General features: G+C 50.5%; 4 protein-coding genes across 4 annotated transcripts; 2 read left to right on the forward strand and 2 right to left on the reverse strand.

Annotated features, from left to right (window-relative positions):
- Positions 1–852: 852 nt before the first annotated feature.
- On the forward strand, positions 853–3,438 carry EPUS_07536 (uncharacterized protein; the record flags this gene model as incomplete). Its single annotated transcript, XM_007803774.1, has 3 exons — positions 853–2,376; positions 2,520–2,807; positions 2,869–3,438. The coding sequence occupies 3 exons, from the start codon at positions 853–855 to the stop codon at positions 3,436–3,438; spliced, it is 2,382 nt and encodes a 793-aa protein (XP_007801965.1).
- Positions 3,439–3,645: 207 nt separating this feature from the next.
- Positions 3,646–4,907, reverse strand: EPUS_07537 (Homoisocitrate dehydrogenase; the record flags this gene model as incomplete). Its single annotated transcript, XM_007803775.1, has 4 exons — positions 3,646–4,507; positions 4,571–4,740; positions 4,793–4,833; positions 4,883–4,907. The coding sequence occupies 4 exons, from the start codon at positions 4,905–4,907 to the stop codon at positions 3,646–3,648; spliced, it is 1,098 nt and encodes a 365-aa protein (XP_007801966.1).
- A 3,291-nt stretch (positions 4,908–8,198) lies between these two features.
- Positions 8,199–10,494, forward strand: EPUS_07538 (uncharacterized protein; the record flags this gene model as incomplete). Its single annotated transcript, XM_007803776.1, has 3 exons — positions 8,199–9,528; positions 9,595–10,111; positions 10,257–10,494. 3 exons carry the CDS (start codon positions 8,199–8,201, stop codon positions 10,492–10,494), a joined length of 2,085 nt encoding a protein of 694 aa, XP_007801967.1.
- Positions 10,495–12,037: 1,543 nt separating this feature from the next.
- EPUS_07539 (uncharacterized protein) lies at positions 12,038–13,855 on the reverse strand (the record flags this gene model as incomplete). Its single annotated transcript, XM_007803777.1, has 1 exon — positions 12,038–13,855. The coding sequence occupies one exon, from the start codon at positions 13,853–13,855 to the stop codon at positions 12,038–12,040; it is 1,818 nt and encodes a 605-aa protein (XP_007801968.1).
- Positions 13,856–14,367: the final 512 nt, after the last annotated feature.

A 14,367-nucleotide genomic window follows, 5' to 3' on the forward strand; every position in this document is an offset into this window, starting at 1 on the left:
CATTTGAGTTTATCTGGCTTATTCTTGACTACATACACGGAATTTCTAGACCAAGGTCTCACTGCGCCAACTGGAAGTCCGTCTCTCAGGAGGAGCATCTAGCTGCACGCGGCTCTATGCATTCTCGTATCCAAAGATTCATTTCTGGGCGCAGGAAGCTCCAAAATAGTACATGGAAGCAGTGGTAAGTCCAAGCACGGAACAGCTTGCGGTGTTCAGTGCGACAATTGAGCCGCATGCCGTTCCTTTTTTGCTTCTCCTAGCGAGAGACAGACCTTTTCATAGTGGAATTGTCGGGACGTACATATTTTGCAAGGGAAAAAGACATAATATGAAAATTGGAAGTTGAAGTCGGTCAGGCCAAGGAGGACGCTTGGGCATCATTGCTGTCAACCAGCTTGGCCAGCAATCAAATTTCTAGCTTCTAATGTTTGGAGTTCGAGGGCCAATTGATGCTGACGCGTGAAGGCGTGTCGTGACACTAGCGTGGCTGGACCCTGGAAAAAGCTTGGCTTTCTGCGTCATTTGTTTACAAAACTTCCCAAAGCGGTAATCAACCGCTGCTTTTATGTTCGGCCTGTTGACGAATTTTGTGTTTGCATTTGTTTATTTGCGAGTAGGAATGCCTTTTCAGCTTCAGTCTTCGGCATTCCCTTGCTCCATGAAATAATCTTTTCATTCTGCAGCAGAAAGTCGTGGATGAATCTTGGAGGAAGATCTGCCTTAAAAAGCTTAATGACAGGCAAGAAACGTCTGCCTAGATCAGTTGACTGGGAGACTGAACGAGCTCGACTGCTTCGCATATACACCACATGGTTGGAGAGTGCTCTACCCACTGCAACAGCTTCGACGATGTCTGACGACACTACCAATCTCATCGACCTCGATCAGCCCATAGCTCTCCGCCGTGGCAAGCGACGAAGCGATGCAATTTCTCCAAGCAAGCCGACAGCCACTGGCTCTGCAGTACACAACTCCGCCAACGGTGCACCTCATACCCCCGCTAGGACGAGATCTAAGAAACGAGTCCGCTTCTCTAATCCAGGGTCACTTACCGCTACGTCTTCCGCCGCAACCAGCGGCTTGACTCCATACATAGGACGTGCAAACCTTAGCACACCTCGAAGACGCGCCTCCACACCCACCGCTGCTCGGAGTGAACCATTAGAAATACAGTTCACGCCCTTCCGTGCGGTCCTTGATGGTCGAACTCAACGTCGGCTTCGCCGCAATGGCCTCAGCCAGGAGATGAACGCTTACGAATCCGAACGAAGGGACAAAGCTCAACTCGAGAAGGCACTACATGCAAAGGATCACGAATTGGAGGAACTGAAGAAACAACTCGAAGCTGCTAAACATGAAAATGCTGTTGCCAATCATTCAACAGTTGAGGAGTTGTCTTCCAGCCAGAAAATTGTTGAAGCGGAGCTCGAGGACTTGCGCCAGAGCTTCAATGAAGGAAACATGCCGGCCGGCTTTGACGACGACATGGACATCAATTGGGATGCTGTGAATGTGCATAAGGCCGTTGCTCCTCCTTGTCCTGCTAGTGATAGCGGTGACACCATTCCCATCTATGATGATGATGCAGCCGTTCTGGAGCCAAACACCCCCGACGGAAGAAATCGAATCTCTACTCATTCAGAACCGGTCGATACCACGATAGATGAGGAGATACTGGCCATGGCTCTTGATCTCGAGTCGGCCAAACAAGAAAAGAGAAAACTCTTCAACGACGTTCGAGGAGATATTCCCGCGTTGCAAGCCGTCCCGTCAAGTTCGACCAATCTAGGCGCATCTCTCCATTTCGAAGACTCTCCAGCTCCATCTACTCAAGAGCAGCAGCAACGACAACCGTCCTTCACCACATCCACAACTTCGCTCCCCTCCCCACCCAAGACCTTCTACGCCGACCTGTCTAAAACCCTCAAATCCACCATCCACCGCGCCGAAAATGCCGAACTCGTCCTTCACAACCTCGAGGCGGACCTCCGCGCCCTCGGGTTTAGTCCCTCAGACGATGACTGCTCAATCTCCTCTATCCTCGACAACATCCGCGCCCACTTTCGCCAAGCTCGCCTAGATCTCGAACGCGCCCTCCCAGGAGAGACGCCCAGCGGCCTCCACGAATCCGCACAAGTCCTCCCTGCAGCGATCTCTAAGCTGAAGCTCCTCTCCCGCCGTGTGCAAGAACGCGAAGCAGAGCTCCGAAGCATGCACGAGCAGCAGCGAACCTTGAAGGGGAATTTCGAATGCGGTCTCCGCGCCGCTGAGAAAGCGAACCAGCGGATCAAGGAGCTAGAAGAAGCAGTCGAAGAGGGCGCCGACGACTTATTAGCCATGCGCATGAAACTGCAAGCCACCGAAAAAGATGGCGTGGAAAAGACCACACCATCACCAGCCTGATCACGGCACTAGACAAATACCGCTCCGACGTCACGCGACTCGAAGGGCTAGTCATTCAACTTGAAAACGAGCAAAGCTTCAAGGTGCACGAGACGCATGACTCCACCTCCCAGCGGATCGAAGACCTGGAAGCCAAAGTTGCGGCGGAGTCCACTGGGCGGCATAAAGCGGAAGAAAGCGCGGTTCAGCGGCTGGCGAAGATCGAAGCTCTGAATGCCGTGCAGATCCAGCTCTCGACTCTGGAGGCGCAGAAGGCCGAGTCGGAACTCAAGCTCCAGCAAAGCAGCCAGGAAAAGGATCAGCAGCATGCAAACTCGCTCCAGAGTCTGAACACGCGCCTCTCGACGCTCAGCACCGCGCTCGCGACCTCGCAGGCCGAATCCACGCGTCTCAACGCCCTGGTCGGGAAACTGCAGTCGCGGCTGCAGATCTCGGAGGATGCGTCTCACCAAGTGTTCGGAGATCCGGAAGAGCTATGTCCGCGGCTGTAAGGTCAGGGGCGCGAACTGGGAGATGGAGGATGAGGACGATGTTGCCGAAGCCGGTGGCGAGGGGGAGCCGTTGACGCCGGTGAGTCTGGTCCGGTTTGTGGATGTGGAGGATGGCGAGCGTGAGGCTGGGCTTGAGAGGGAGGGGAGTGAAGATGTGAATGGCGAAGGGGAGGTGGAAGGCCGGGTTGAGGTCGAGAGGGGGCGGCGGCGGAGCAGGTCCAGCAGTGTCAAGAAATCTAACCTTTCGAGGGGGTTGGGCATCGAGATGAGTATGGGTATGGGCAGGGGTTTGGATGCGACGAAGAAAGGGGCGAGCGGTGGTGCTGGACAGAGGAGGAAGAGGAGATTGGACAGCGGGATCGGGATGGGCTGTTTGGGTGAGGAAGAAGAGGAGATGGAGACGGATACCGAGTTGATGTCTTCTGATGCTATGCTACCCTCTTCCGACCCCGATTTTGATATCCATGAGGATGCTTCCGAGGTGGCTTTGCCGTCTTCTGAGCTGGGCATGGAGGGGGCCACTGTGGTGGGACAGGAGTAGACACAAGCCTGTGGTAGGGGGCACGAGAGTGATTCTGGTCTGTTCTGCACGGTTGGAGTTTAGAAAGTAGGATATCTGGTTTTGCGTTGATCAAAGATATTGAAACAGCAAAGCATTTCACCATACACACACTCTAGCCATGGGTGGGTATATCTACATCAAGTCAAACAGCAGCTTTTTCAACCTCTTGCTCACCATGACCAACCACTACAGCCTCCTCACAATATCGTCCGTAACCTCCTTCGTCGACGCCTTCCCTCCCAAATCCGGACTTGTGAACTTTCCTTCCCTCAAACCCTCATCCACAGCATTGTAGATCACGTCGGCCGCCTCAGGCTGATTCAAGAATTCCAGCATACAACCCACGCTCCTAATCGTAGCGACCGGGTTCGCAATCCCTTTGCCCTCGATGTCCGGCGCGCTCCCATGACACGGCTCGCCCATGACGATGCCCTCGCCCACATTCGCCGAGGGCACCAATCCCAAACTGCCCACCAACGCGGCCGCGCCATCCGAGAGCAGGTCTCCATACAGATTCGGCGCGACGATGACGTCATAGTATTGAGGTTGTAGGAAGAGCTTGTAGACCATGCTGTCTACGATCTGTTCTTCGATCTTGAGCGACGAGAAGGCTGGGGCGGAGAGTGCTTCGCGGGCTGTGGAGCGGAAGAGGCCGTCGGTTTGGGAGAGGACGTTGGATTTGTGGGTGATGGTCACCATGGCTTCTTTCTGCACTGCTTGGCCATTTGCTTTTTGTCTCATCTTCTGCCTCCTGACTGCTATCTCTCCCGCAATCGTGGCTATGCGGCGGCTGGCTTGGGTGCTTATCCGCTTGATTGCTTCGGCGATCTGGCCGTCACCGTTCGGGTCGGGATATGTCCTTTCCTCTTTGACGTAGAGGTCTTCTGTGTTTTCGCGCACGATCACGAGGTCGATGGGGGATGTAGAGGGTGACTTGAAGGCTGGTGAGAGGACGGTTTTGCAGGGTCGGACGTTGGCGTAGAGGGAAAGGCGTTTGCGGAGTGCGACGATTGGGGAGGTGTAGCCGGCGACTTTGCTGGTTGGGGAGCTGTGATCCGCGTGTGTCAGTATTATCCTGACTTCATGGAAGACATGTGGGAATATCTTGTACCTCACAGCTCCAAATAGTGCACCATCACATTCTTTCTGTAATGTTTCGACCGTCTTTTCGGGCAAGGCAGTCCCGAAGGCTTTGAAATGGTCATATCCGGCGTCGAGGTCGACAAAATCAAACTTCAGACCAAGAGACGAGGGCAAAGATTCCAGAATCCTTCGACCAGCCTGGAGTATACAATCAATCAAAAGCTGCAAAAGAGGACGAAGTGCTACTCACCGGAATGACTTCCCTCCCAATTCCATCACCTGGTATCAGCCCTAAAGGGAGTCAATGAAGCTGTACAATGGCCCTGAAGAGGTAATTGACCTATTCGTAATGTTCTGGCTGCCATACTGGAGATGTGTACCAAAAGAGTGATTGGTGGATGCTGAGTCGAGGCAGCGCAACTTTTTTGGGATGCATCTGCTCCGATGTCGCGACGGGCAGGCTTCCTGAAATCTCCTGCCAAGGGATGGAAAATCTAGTCTGATACGTACTCATGGCTAGCAAGGCTCCGTGTAGCGAACTTTACCACGTCGAATCTGAAGCTGTGATGCGTGCTGGTAATCCTGCCGTCATCATGGTCCGGGTTGAACGTGGACGGCAAGCATATTTGTGCGACTGGATCCAGCCGGGGTAAACTTGTACAAGGCAGTGAGGGTACGCCCAGCAGTACCCCCAAGGACCTCTAACTATGTAATCATGTACGGGCAGAGCCGAAGACTCTTTACGTAATAGATGAACAGTAATCAGGATACATGTCTGAAATCATCAATCTCTTCCAAATGGGCACTGCCAATTTCCACACCTCTATGAAATCCTGTCCTCATATCCCTGCTCAGTCTGTCCACCTCTATCTTCCCGGCTCTTTCTTCCATTTTGTTCCTCACTCCGTACCTCTTCTCTCCTAAATCTCCTGGAACCTGATCCATTTAGCTAGTTGTGCTTTGAACTTACCGTAGAAACGTGTCATAAGACTATGATAGGCTTGGTAGTTGCACAGGGATTTATAGAGCTCAACATGCTTTCAGTCTTCTCTCAGAAGCCCAGCATTGCTTATATCGGAAAAAGAAAGAGTATTGCAGGATTGGAGCCGTGGACAAATCCAATTGTCGATTTCAAAATACGTGTCACGTGGTCTATCTTGGCATTTTTCTGTTCCAGCCGTGAAATCTTCACACAAGCGTACTGGTATCTTACCTATCAACCCAGGAAAGAATTCCTCCCAGACCCGACAAACACTGTAACCATCATTTCAATCACTTGCCCTTATCTTGTAGCCCAAGGGTTTCCATTCGACTGACAGATAACGTTCTCTGTCCAGGTATGCAGAGCCAATGTACTCCGTATACTTCAAGCTTCACGAGACTACGTACATGGTAAAGTCGTCCGTTTCTCTAAGCGTACCCACAATGCGGAATTGTACAAGGTGCCCACTAGCAAACTCATGAAAATGGTCCTCTTCACGTGTGCAATCAGTGGATAGTGCACCAACACAGGTACCCTATTTATACCTATGTTGCTCCTCATAACCTTGTGCCGTACTTACAATTACTACGGCTGCTATCATAAATCTCTGTCACACGTTGCTACTCCCATATCTTCTATCATCGTTCTCTCAGTATATCCCTTCTCGGTGCTACTGCCTGCATACCTCCTCCCTCCGTCACTTGCCAAGTGCTAGTACCTGCTACTGGCAGCATTCTACCACGCACTTCGAATCGGCAAGCAAGACATCGGCTCAGCTTCATCAATCACTCAACCGGACTAGCACATTATATCAGAACAAAAGCCAGAAGAAGAGTTCCCAATCCTCGCCAACGGAGCCTTGGTAAATATGGGTTTATCGCGTCCTCTAATTTGGAGACATCCCTGCTCAAGAACCCAGTATCACGAGCAGAGAATACTGGAGACTTGTGTGACAGCAACTGAAAGATGGTCCAAAACTGGAGGAGAAGTTTTCAGGCAAACTGGAACCAGAGGATAATTGGACATTTCTGATTAGCTTCCTCTTCATTCTTCTCCTCGGCTCTCTAAGAAACAATCAGAGTGAACAATCAGAGACAAGGCCTTACCAGCCTCGGAAAGACGAAATAATTGTAGCAGAGTGCCCGACCGGACATCCGGCCCTGAAAAGTATCCCCTGGTATACGAAGTCTAAGAGCTCGACGTCTTGTTAACAAATGACAACTCGCTCCCCACTGGGTCGAGGCTGCTCACCGAGACAAAATTCTTTTCCGGCAAAATCTACTACCCTTTCCATGCAAGCTACTGAAACACAACAAGGACATGTTTTGCGATTAACCAAAGAACGAAGGTATCTACCATTACCGACGTTTCCTTTCACATCAGAATCACTTACCATACGACCCTAATTCTGTGGCATGCTTTTCATAAGACAGAAATTAGCCAAGCTTTACGCAAGCAGCAATGGTGCTTCCATGCCATGCACGTCGCCGTCTATCTCTCGATATCGATCTCAAGAGCCATTCGAAAAAGAGCCCTTCACGCGAAATGGCCAAACACGTCTACAAGCTAAATTACTCATTAAACAGGTGTTTCAAAGTTCGGCGGCTACAACACGCAGCCTCCCATGAGAACACGAACCTGACCGCGGAATGAGTACAATCTCCATTTTGCTGTTAGTTTAATGCCCTCCCCCAAGATATCGCAGGCGTCCCAGTCAAAATCAGGATTGCAACATTCACACACACGCTTTCACGGTCCAGAAGATCCACGAAAAGAGTCTTATCTGACGGGTCGATTGCGATTGGATTGGGCCCTTCCTTGAAGACGTTTCAGAGCAGGAATCAGGAAAGTTGGAACTGGCAATCTCTAATTCTACATTTTATGATCACAATAACAGGGTAAGTGCGCGCTGGACATTGGAATCTTTATGAGAATGTCTGGTGTCACATTGTCTAGAACAACTTGCAGTGGATGACAAAGATCTGTGTACCGGGTATTGGGGGAGAAAAGGGACACATCAAACACTCCGCCAAAAGGACAGCGCTGATGGGTTTCGAACCACGCTTAATCGATGTACTCCTTACTGACTGAGGGGACAGACTGAGGACTCAGACGAACTAATACCTAATTGGTTATCAGTACTAATTATCCGTGCCCATTTAATGGTGGGTGGTTTTAATGGCGGCCTACTATTTAGTTCGGTACGGATAGTTGACTATGTAATTATCCCAGACGCTGCTCTTTTGGGTCACAGATCCCCTAGGGGGTTGCTTGGCCCAGGACTAATCACTTAGTTACCACCAAGCCGCGAAGAATCAGGGTTAGGCGCCAAACATCGTTGAGAGATGTTTGAGCACAGTTGACAGTTGAGGGGTGGGAACTACGCAGTACCAAGTATCAAGAATTCTAGCACCTAGCTCTACACTTCCGCACCGGGGGACCCAAAACTCGGGGCGGGTCGTGCCATCGGTTCCGCCTACTACTACGTACGTAGGATACTGGAGAACTCGTCGGCTAGCCCATTGGCACCTTCCCTCTTGATGTCTTCGATGGGGAGCTTAGCTTCCGTTGCTTCGACGCAACCTCTTCCTGCTCCATCCTCGATAGAATCAATTAAGGTGCTTGTTCCATTGCACGAGGATTTTCCATCATTAAACTCGCTTCAAGAAAGATTATGTCAACAGAATCTGATGAAGATTGCAACTTCTACGATGCTGCTGAATATTTACTGTCAGGTGGAGGTCAAGATCAAGGAACTTCCAAACCCTTATCCCAGGTAAACAAAGGCAAGGGTTCCTTTGGAGAACGGCAGGCAGCAAGGCGAAGTGGCCGCTGGAGTGATGTCGCGGAGCTGTTATCTAGTAAAAAAGTCGGTTATCACTATCCCTATTTCAGTCTGACAGCTGAGCAAGACTTCCGAATTCTGTGGATTGATCCGGGCCAAGACGATGAGCCACTGCGGTGCAAACTGGTGCCTGCTCACCTACCATCTGGCAGAGATATGGCTTCAATTGACTACAAGGCCCTGTCTTACTGGTGGGGAGAGGATACAGACGACAAACAAGAATCCATCGAAGTGATCTTCCCTATTAAAACTGTGTCCAACTTTATTGGCAACTCAGCCGATGAGATCACATTCAAAATCGGATCCAATCTACTGGCGGCATTGCAGCGCATTCGCCAGCCAGACAAGGGAGTATCCTGCTGGATCGATGCCATTTGCATCAATCAGGAAGACAAAGAAGAAAGGTCATATCAAGTGTCTAGAATGGACGAGATTTATAGCGCTGCCTCAGAAGTTGTCATCTGGCTTGGGAAAGGGGCGAGCCACAAAGAAGAGGAAGAAACTTTCAAACATTTGGAAAACATGTTGAATCTAAAAGCCCTCGACCAGATGATAGACCGCAAGAACGCTAATGAATACATGAGAAAATGGGCGCTCATTGTGAAAATGATGAGAAAGGAGTGGTTCAGCCGCAGATGGGTCATCCAGGAACTCGCTCTCGCAAGGAAAGCAACGGTCTATTTCGGTTCAGCCAAACTAGATTGGCAACCGTTCGCACAAGCTGTTGCTTTATTCGACAGAATCAGGCAGGGACTACCAGGCGCCTACTTAGACATCCGAGATGTTCGTCGTCAGGGGGCCACTGTTCTCGTTGACCTCACTACCAATCTTTTTCGGAAGTCGCAAGATGGCAGAATCTTGCAGAGAAGATGGACACTTGAAGCACTTGTGTCGACTCTTCTGCCATTCGAGTCGAAAGATCCTCGAGACATTATCTTCGCGCTTCTCTCTATAGCCAAGGACACCTATCGACCCAACAACGCAACCATGAAAGATAGTGATGTTAGGCTAAGCAATCACATGGGCGATATCTTCGAAGCACAGACCTATCCTCGACTTCGGGATCTCAAGCAGGAAGAGGCTGTTAAGGTTTTTGATACAACATCTAGAGTGGCGCTTGTCAACAGTGGGTCGTTACAGATAAGTACCGTAGCGGAGGGTAAGTCAACCTCTAAATTCCCGTGTCTTAACAAATTTGATCTGAGTGCCTATGGGCGATGTCTAGTGCTCGCAGAAGAGGAACCTCTCATGTTTGAAGGGACACAAGCAGGGCCGTTGAGCGTCGAGGCGAGGGTAGATGTCGACAATATTAGGGCTAGAGAACCCCGGTCTGGTTATGGCACAAAGTATGTGGGCCTCGGAGTCTCAATGAAGACAAATTATTTGGACGAGCGTATATGGCCACTGTACGAGAAAACCATTTTAGACGTTTACACCAACTTTATCAGCTACTGCATTTCCAGCTCCCACTCCTTGGACGTCCTCTGCCGGAATTGGGTACCTCCGCAGAAATATTGGTCTCAAAGGGAGCGATACGAAGATTTAAAGAACGATGTGTCTGGAGAACATCGGGAAAAACTGCCGTCGTGGCTGCCATCCATTGAAAAGTCATCCCATGGCAACCTTACTAGCTTAGTTGGCATTCCAAATACCCAGAGCCGCTCTTACTATTTCGCCTCGGCTGATCTCCTACCGCAGGTCAATTTCGGGTTAGGGGAGGGAGAAGGAGTCAAGTCGTCGGCGTAGGCCCACAGAAGTCAAAAGATCTTGTCCCTGGCTCTCCCGCCGATGCCGAGGTAGCCACAACAGCTAGTGGTAGCACATCAAAGAAGAATCAAGAGCAAACCGACTCCACTCGTTCCAAAAAGCATGTGAATGCGTGAACAGGATCCACCGCGACAGCGAAGTCTCCTCTTCGAAGTACAATGGCATCTTGTCGGTAAAAGGCATCAAGGTGGGAACCATTGAAATATGCACTCTTGAAGCTTTTGCAGGTATGATTCACGAGACCGCCTTCGAGATGTTCGGATGGAATCGGGATGAGAAGAAACTCAAGCATTTCGAAGAGTTCTGGCGCACGCTTGTCGCCGACCGTGGTCCTGGAGGCATCCCTGTTCCCGCCTGATACAAGCAAGCTTGTCTGGAGAGCCTCACATATTACGATCCACCCGTAGGGGTGTTTTTGGTCAGTGAGCTAGCAGGCGTTCTCCAGCATCATAACAGAGTTCCTGGAAAGAGTAAAGGCGGTAATCTGGGGAAGGAAATTTATTGAAATACGGGACGAGAACGCTTCAACCTCCCACATGTACTTTGGGTTGGCTCCAGCGGAAGCTGAGAAGGGAGACATCGTATGCTTGCTCTTTGGCTGCAGCGTCCCAGTTGTTCTCAGGGACTCTGGAAACGGCTACCATGAATTCATTGGCGAGTGTTATATCCATGGTATCATGGATGGAGAAATAGTTCCCAGGCGAGGAGGAGCTGGCGTCAACCCAGAAGTCCCCAGCTCTACATACTTTCATCTCCAATAGACTCATCCACCTTTTCAATCGGCTTTAGAGGCCCAAACGCTCACCAGCGATGGAATGAATGAATGAATGAATGCCATGTCTCAACCTTTGACTATCAATTTCAAATGACTGTAAAATCAATACGATGGATGCAGTGTCCCCCATTTGCAGCGATGACTCATTAACAGCAACAGGATCGTGTATCCCATGCGGGCCTGATTATCTCGATCGTTAGTTTAGAAAAAGATTCTTGAGAATGAGCAACGTCATAATGTTGAGCTGAATGGCATTAATGTCCCAATTCAGGCGGGTAGACACCTCAACGTAGGCTACGACCATCCTCAACCACGGTGTGGCCGTCTAGCTTCTCGTAGGGGCGGAATGGCTTTTGCGCTCCCCTTTGGGCTGCGGATCTCATTCATGGCTGGTTGGGAAAAGAGGTCTGGGTTCACCATTCTCTATGGAAGAGTCGAAGAGGTATGCGACATGGGTAATGGTTTAGCATTTTCTTTCCTTGAAAAGGGGAAGCATCTCCGATGGTTTATGCATGTCCATTGGATCATACCTGTACCCGATGGTGTCTCCTCACAACCTCGCCCGCAGCGACTGGTCCTGGTCTTCGGCATGGGCGGCAGTGGAGTTCCATCGAGTCATAATAATAATTCAGTGTCTCCATCAAATCAAATCAGTCAATCAAAGCAAATCAAATGCTTGGCAAATCAAATCAAATCCGGGGTCCCATCAAAGCAAATCAAGATTTTGAGATTTGACAAGTTAGTCAAATTGAAGTCTTGATAGCATTTGATACGGCTGGGCGGGTAGAGGTAAGAGCTATCGCGAGGCGATTCCTTGGACCTTGGAACTTTGAGGTATGGAAAGACACGTCAAGTTGACAGGGCCAGGACGTCTGCCAGCTGCAGCAATTGAAGGACATTTCGTACGGACCAGAAGAAGCGGCTCCTTACCTAGGTCAAGTGTAGAGATTCTGCACAACAGAGACAGAATTAATCCGAACAACATAAACTCTATTACTCCTAATGCTCCTCGCTAAATACTACTACTGGTCACTATGAGAGTAGCACGGCTGTGACTTTGGTGAAGGTGACTTAAGATCAATAGCCTGCGCCAACGTCAATCCCTGGATGCAATGAACAAAATAGATTAAGCGCCAGACACCTCGAGAGCATCGGTATGGGAGCTGACTGTGTGTTTCATATCATCCGCCGCGGAAGGGGTACCGTTGAGTGGTTGTGGTTCAGTCTCGCCAGTCCCATTGGACCTGGCCTGTTCTACCTCTGCTGCTGAATGTTCAGCATTCGCCGCAGGAGTGATATCATTTAATGGTCCAGGTTCAGCATTGCTAGTACCATTCATTTCGGGCTGTTTTGCCTCAGATGCAGCTGACGAAGGATCGATTTCCTGCCCTCCCTGATGGCTGTTCTCTTTGTCTTCGTCCGATATCGTCATACTTATCCGTGCTTTACCCTTGGCCGCCTGCGCAGGTGCCGCTCGCTTAGCCTGTGGAGGGCTGCTAGGTGCTACCTTTTCGTGGGCTTTTTGAGCACTGCTAGTGGTTGGGCGCATCATTCTGGCCAAGAAGCCCTCACCATGCGCCTTCTTCGCTGCGCTGGTCCCTGACTGTGCCTTGCCGGGCCCATTGGCTTGAGAAGAAAGAGATGACCTTGCAGGTTTCTTAATTACTGGAGCAGTAGAAGCAGCTATCTTCGCCGGTGGGGGGTCCCGTCTAGTGACCGTGGGCTTCCGACCAAGAGTTGTAGGATTGCCGCTTTTGGCAGCAGAAGCTGCTGTAGGGGCCGTAAGGGAAGCAGATACTCTGGTAGATCTTGATCTGGCTTCAGGTGATGATGGTTTGGCATCCTTCTGCGATCCGTTCGTTTTGGGCGAAGTGGGAGCTTGACGAGCGGCAGCCGTCCCCTGTAGACTCAAGGCAGTGGATCTCGGCTCTTTTGGTGACGTAGGAGGCATCTTCGCTCGATCGGACGTGGAAACGTTCTTCGCAGACTCAGCCACGGCCATGGGCTTGGCACCAGAGCCTCGGGTCATAGGCTTTCCCATCCTAGGTGACAATACCGGTCTTGGTGCTCGAGGAGAGCGAGGAGAGGTAGGAGTCTTCGGAGAGGGTTTCGTGGGCGGAACTCGTCTGGTTGGAGGCGGTTTGATGGGCTTTGTATCCTTAGTAGTGTTGAGTTTGGTTGGGGGAGGTGGGTGATTGTGGTTCGAAGACACTGCATCTTTGATCCTGCTGCCAATAGTCGACTTGGGTAGCGACCCAGGACTTGGGTTAGCATTTGGCCTTGTCGAAGGAGAACCCGTCCTCTGTGGTGTAGGAGACTTCGGAAGCTCTCTTGCGCCAGTCGCTTGCTCTTTGGATGGTGGAGAAGCTTCGAAATCAGATCCTTTCAAGATACCACCGAGACCACCAGGTGTAGAATTTTCTGCAATTGACTGCAGCATTTTGGATTCCGAGCTGTCATGTACGCTGTTCGGTTGCGGAGCCAAGTCCGATGTATTATCAGCCCCGTTGGATGTGTTGCCAGCCCCGTCCGATGTCTTGTCAGCCGAGTTTGATGTATAAGCAGCCCCGTTCGATGTCTTGTCAGCCCCGTCCGATGTCTTGTCAGCCGAGTTTGATGTATTAGCAGCCCCGTTCGATGTATCGTCAGCCCCGTTCGCCAAAGAATCTTTATCGGGTTCTTGCTTGATGTCGGCCATGGTAGTAACGTCGCTGATCTTTCTCAAACCCCAGTGTTGTCCTTCTTCACTATCACCAGGTCTCTCGACAGCAATAAATGTGGCCCGTACGTTACTGACGGGTCTGCTGTGAAGTGATGTCTCTGAATGAGCAGGTGACCGGCCTCGACTTGGCGGAGAAGCAGATTGATCCTCCGACGGTTTGTTTTCGAATATTGCACGAAGGTTCCGGACTCCTCCAGTGCCTGAAGTGCCGCTAGGGGACATGTCTGGTGATGAAGACATAGACATAGATTAGCAGAGAACTTATTGCCTAGATAGAGATGAGGAGGCAGTTCCAACAACAAAATACTGCAGCGCGGTGGGCAAAATCTCAATTCTGATCCATTGGGCCCAGCGGTATAGGCTCAAGGTTGTGCAAACAGGAAATGGTGGAACTGTTCTGGAGGACGGAAGACCAGCCAGGGGCAGTTGGGCCCAGTACCACCGAGACAAGGAAAGTGTTCCATATACACCTCTAACAGCAGAGAAAACACACTTACACGAGAAGACTGATTCACCGGAAATCGAATAACAGGACAACGTGCTGCAGCCAGGCGGCTTCAATATTACAGTGGTGCATGCAACAGACAAAATTGCAGGTTAGTAACTGCATCTACGCGTGGGGCTAGGCTAGCTGTTTATCTCCTTTTCCAGAAACGGATAGCAACGTGTCTTGTTCGACATTTATTGGAAGAATTTTCAAACATTGTCTCATCTAAAACTCTTGAACTTCTCCT

The sequence above is a fragment of the Endocarpon pusillum genome, assembly GCF_000464535.1.
Source record: "Endocarpon pusillum Z07020 unplaced genomic scaffold scaffold2726, whole genome shotgun sequence".
NCBI lineage: Eukaryota > Fungi > Ascomycota > Eurotiomycetes > Verrucariales > Verrucariaceae > Endocarpon > Endocarpon pusillum.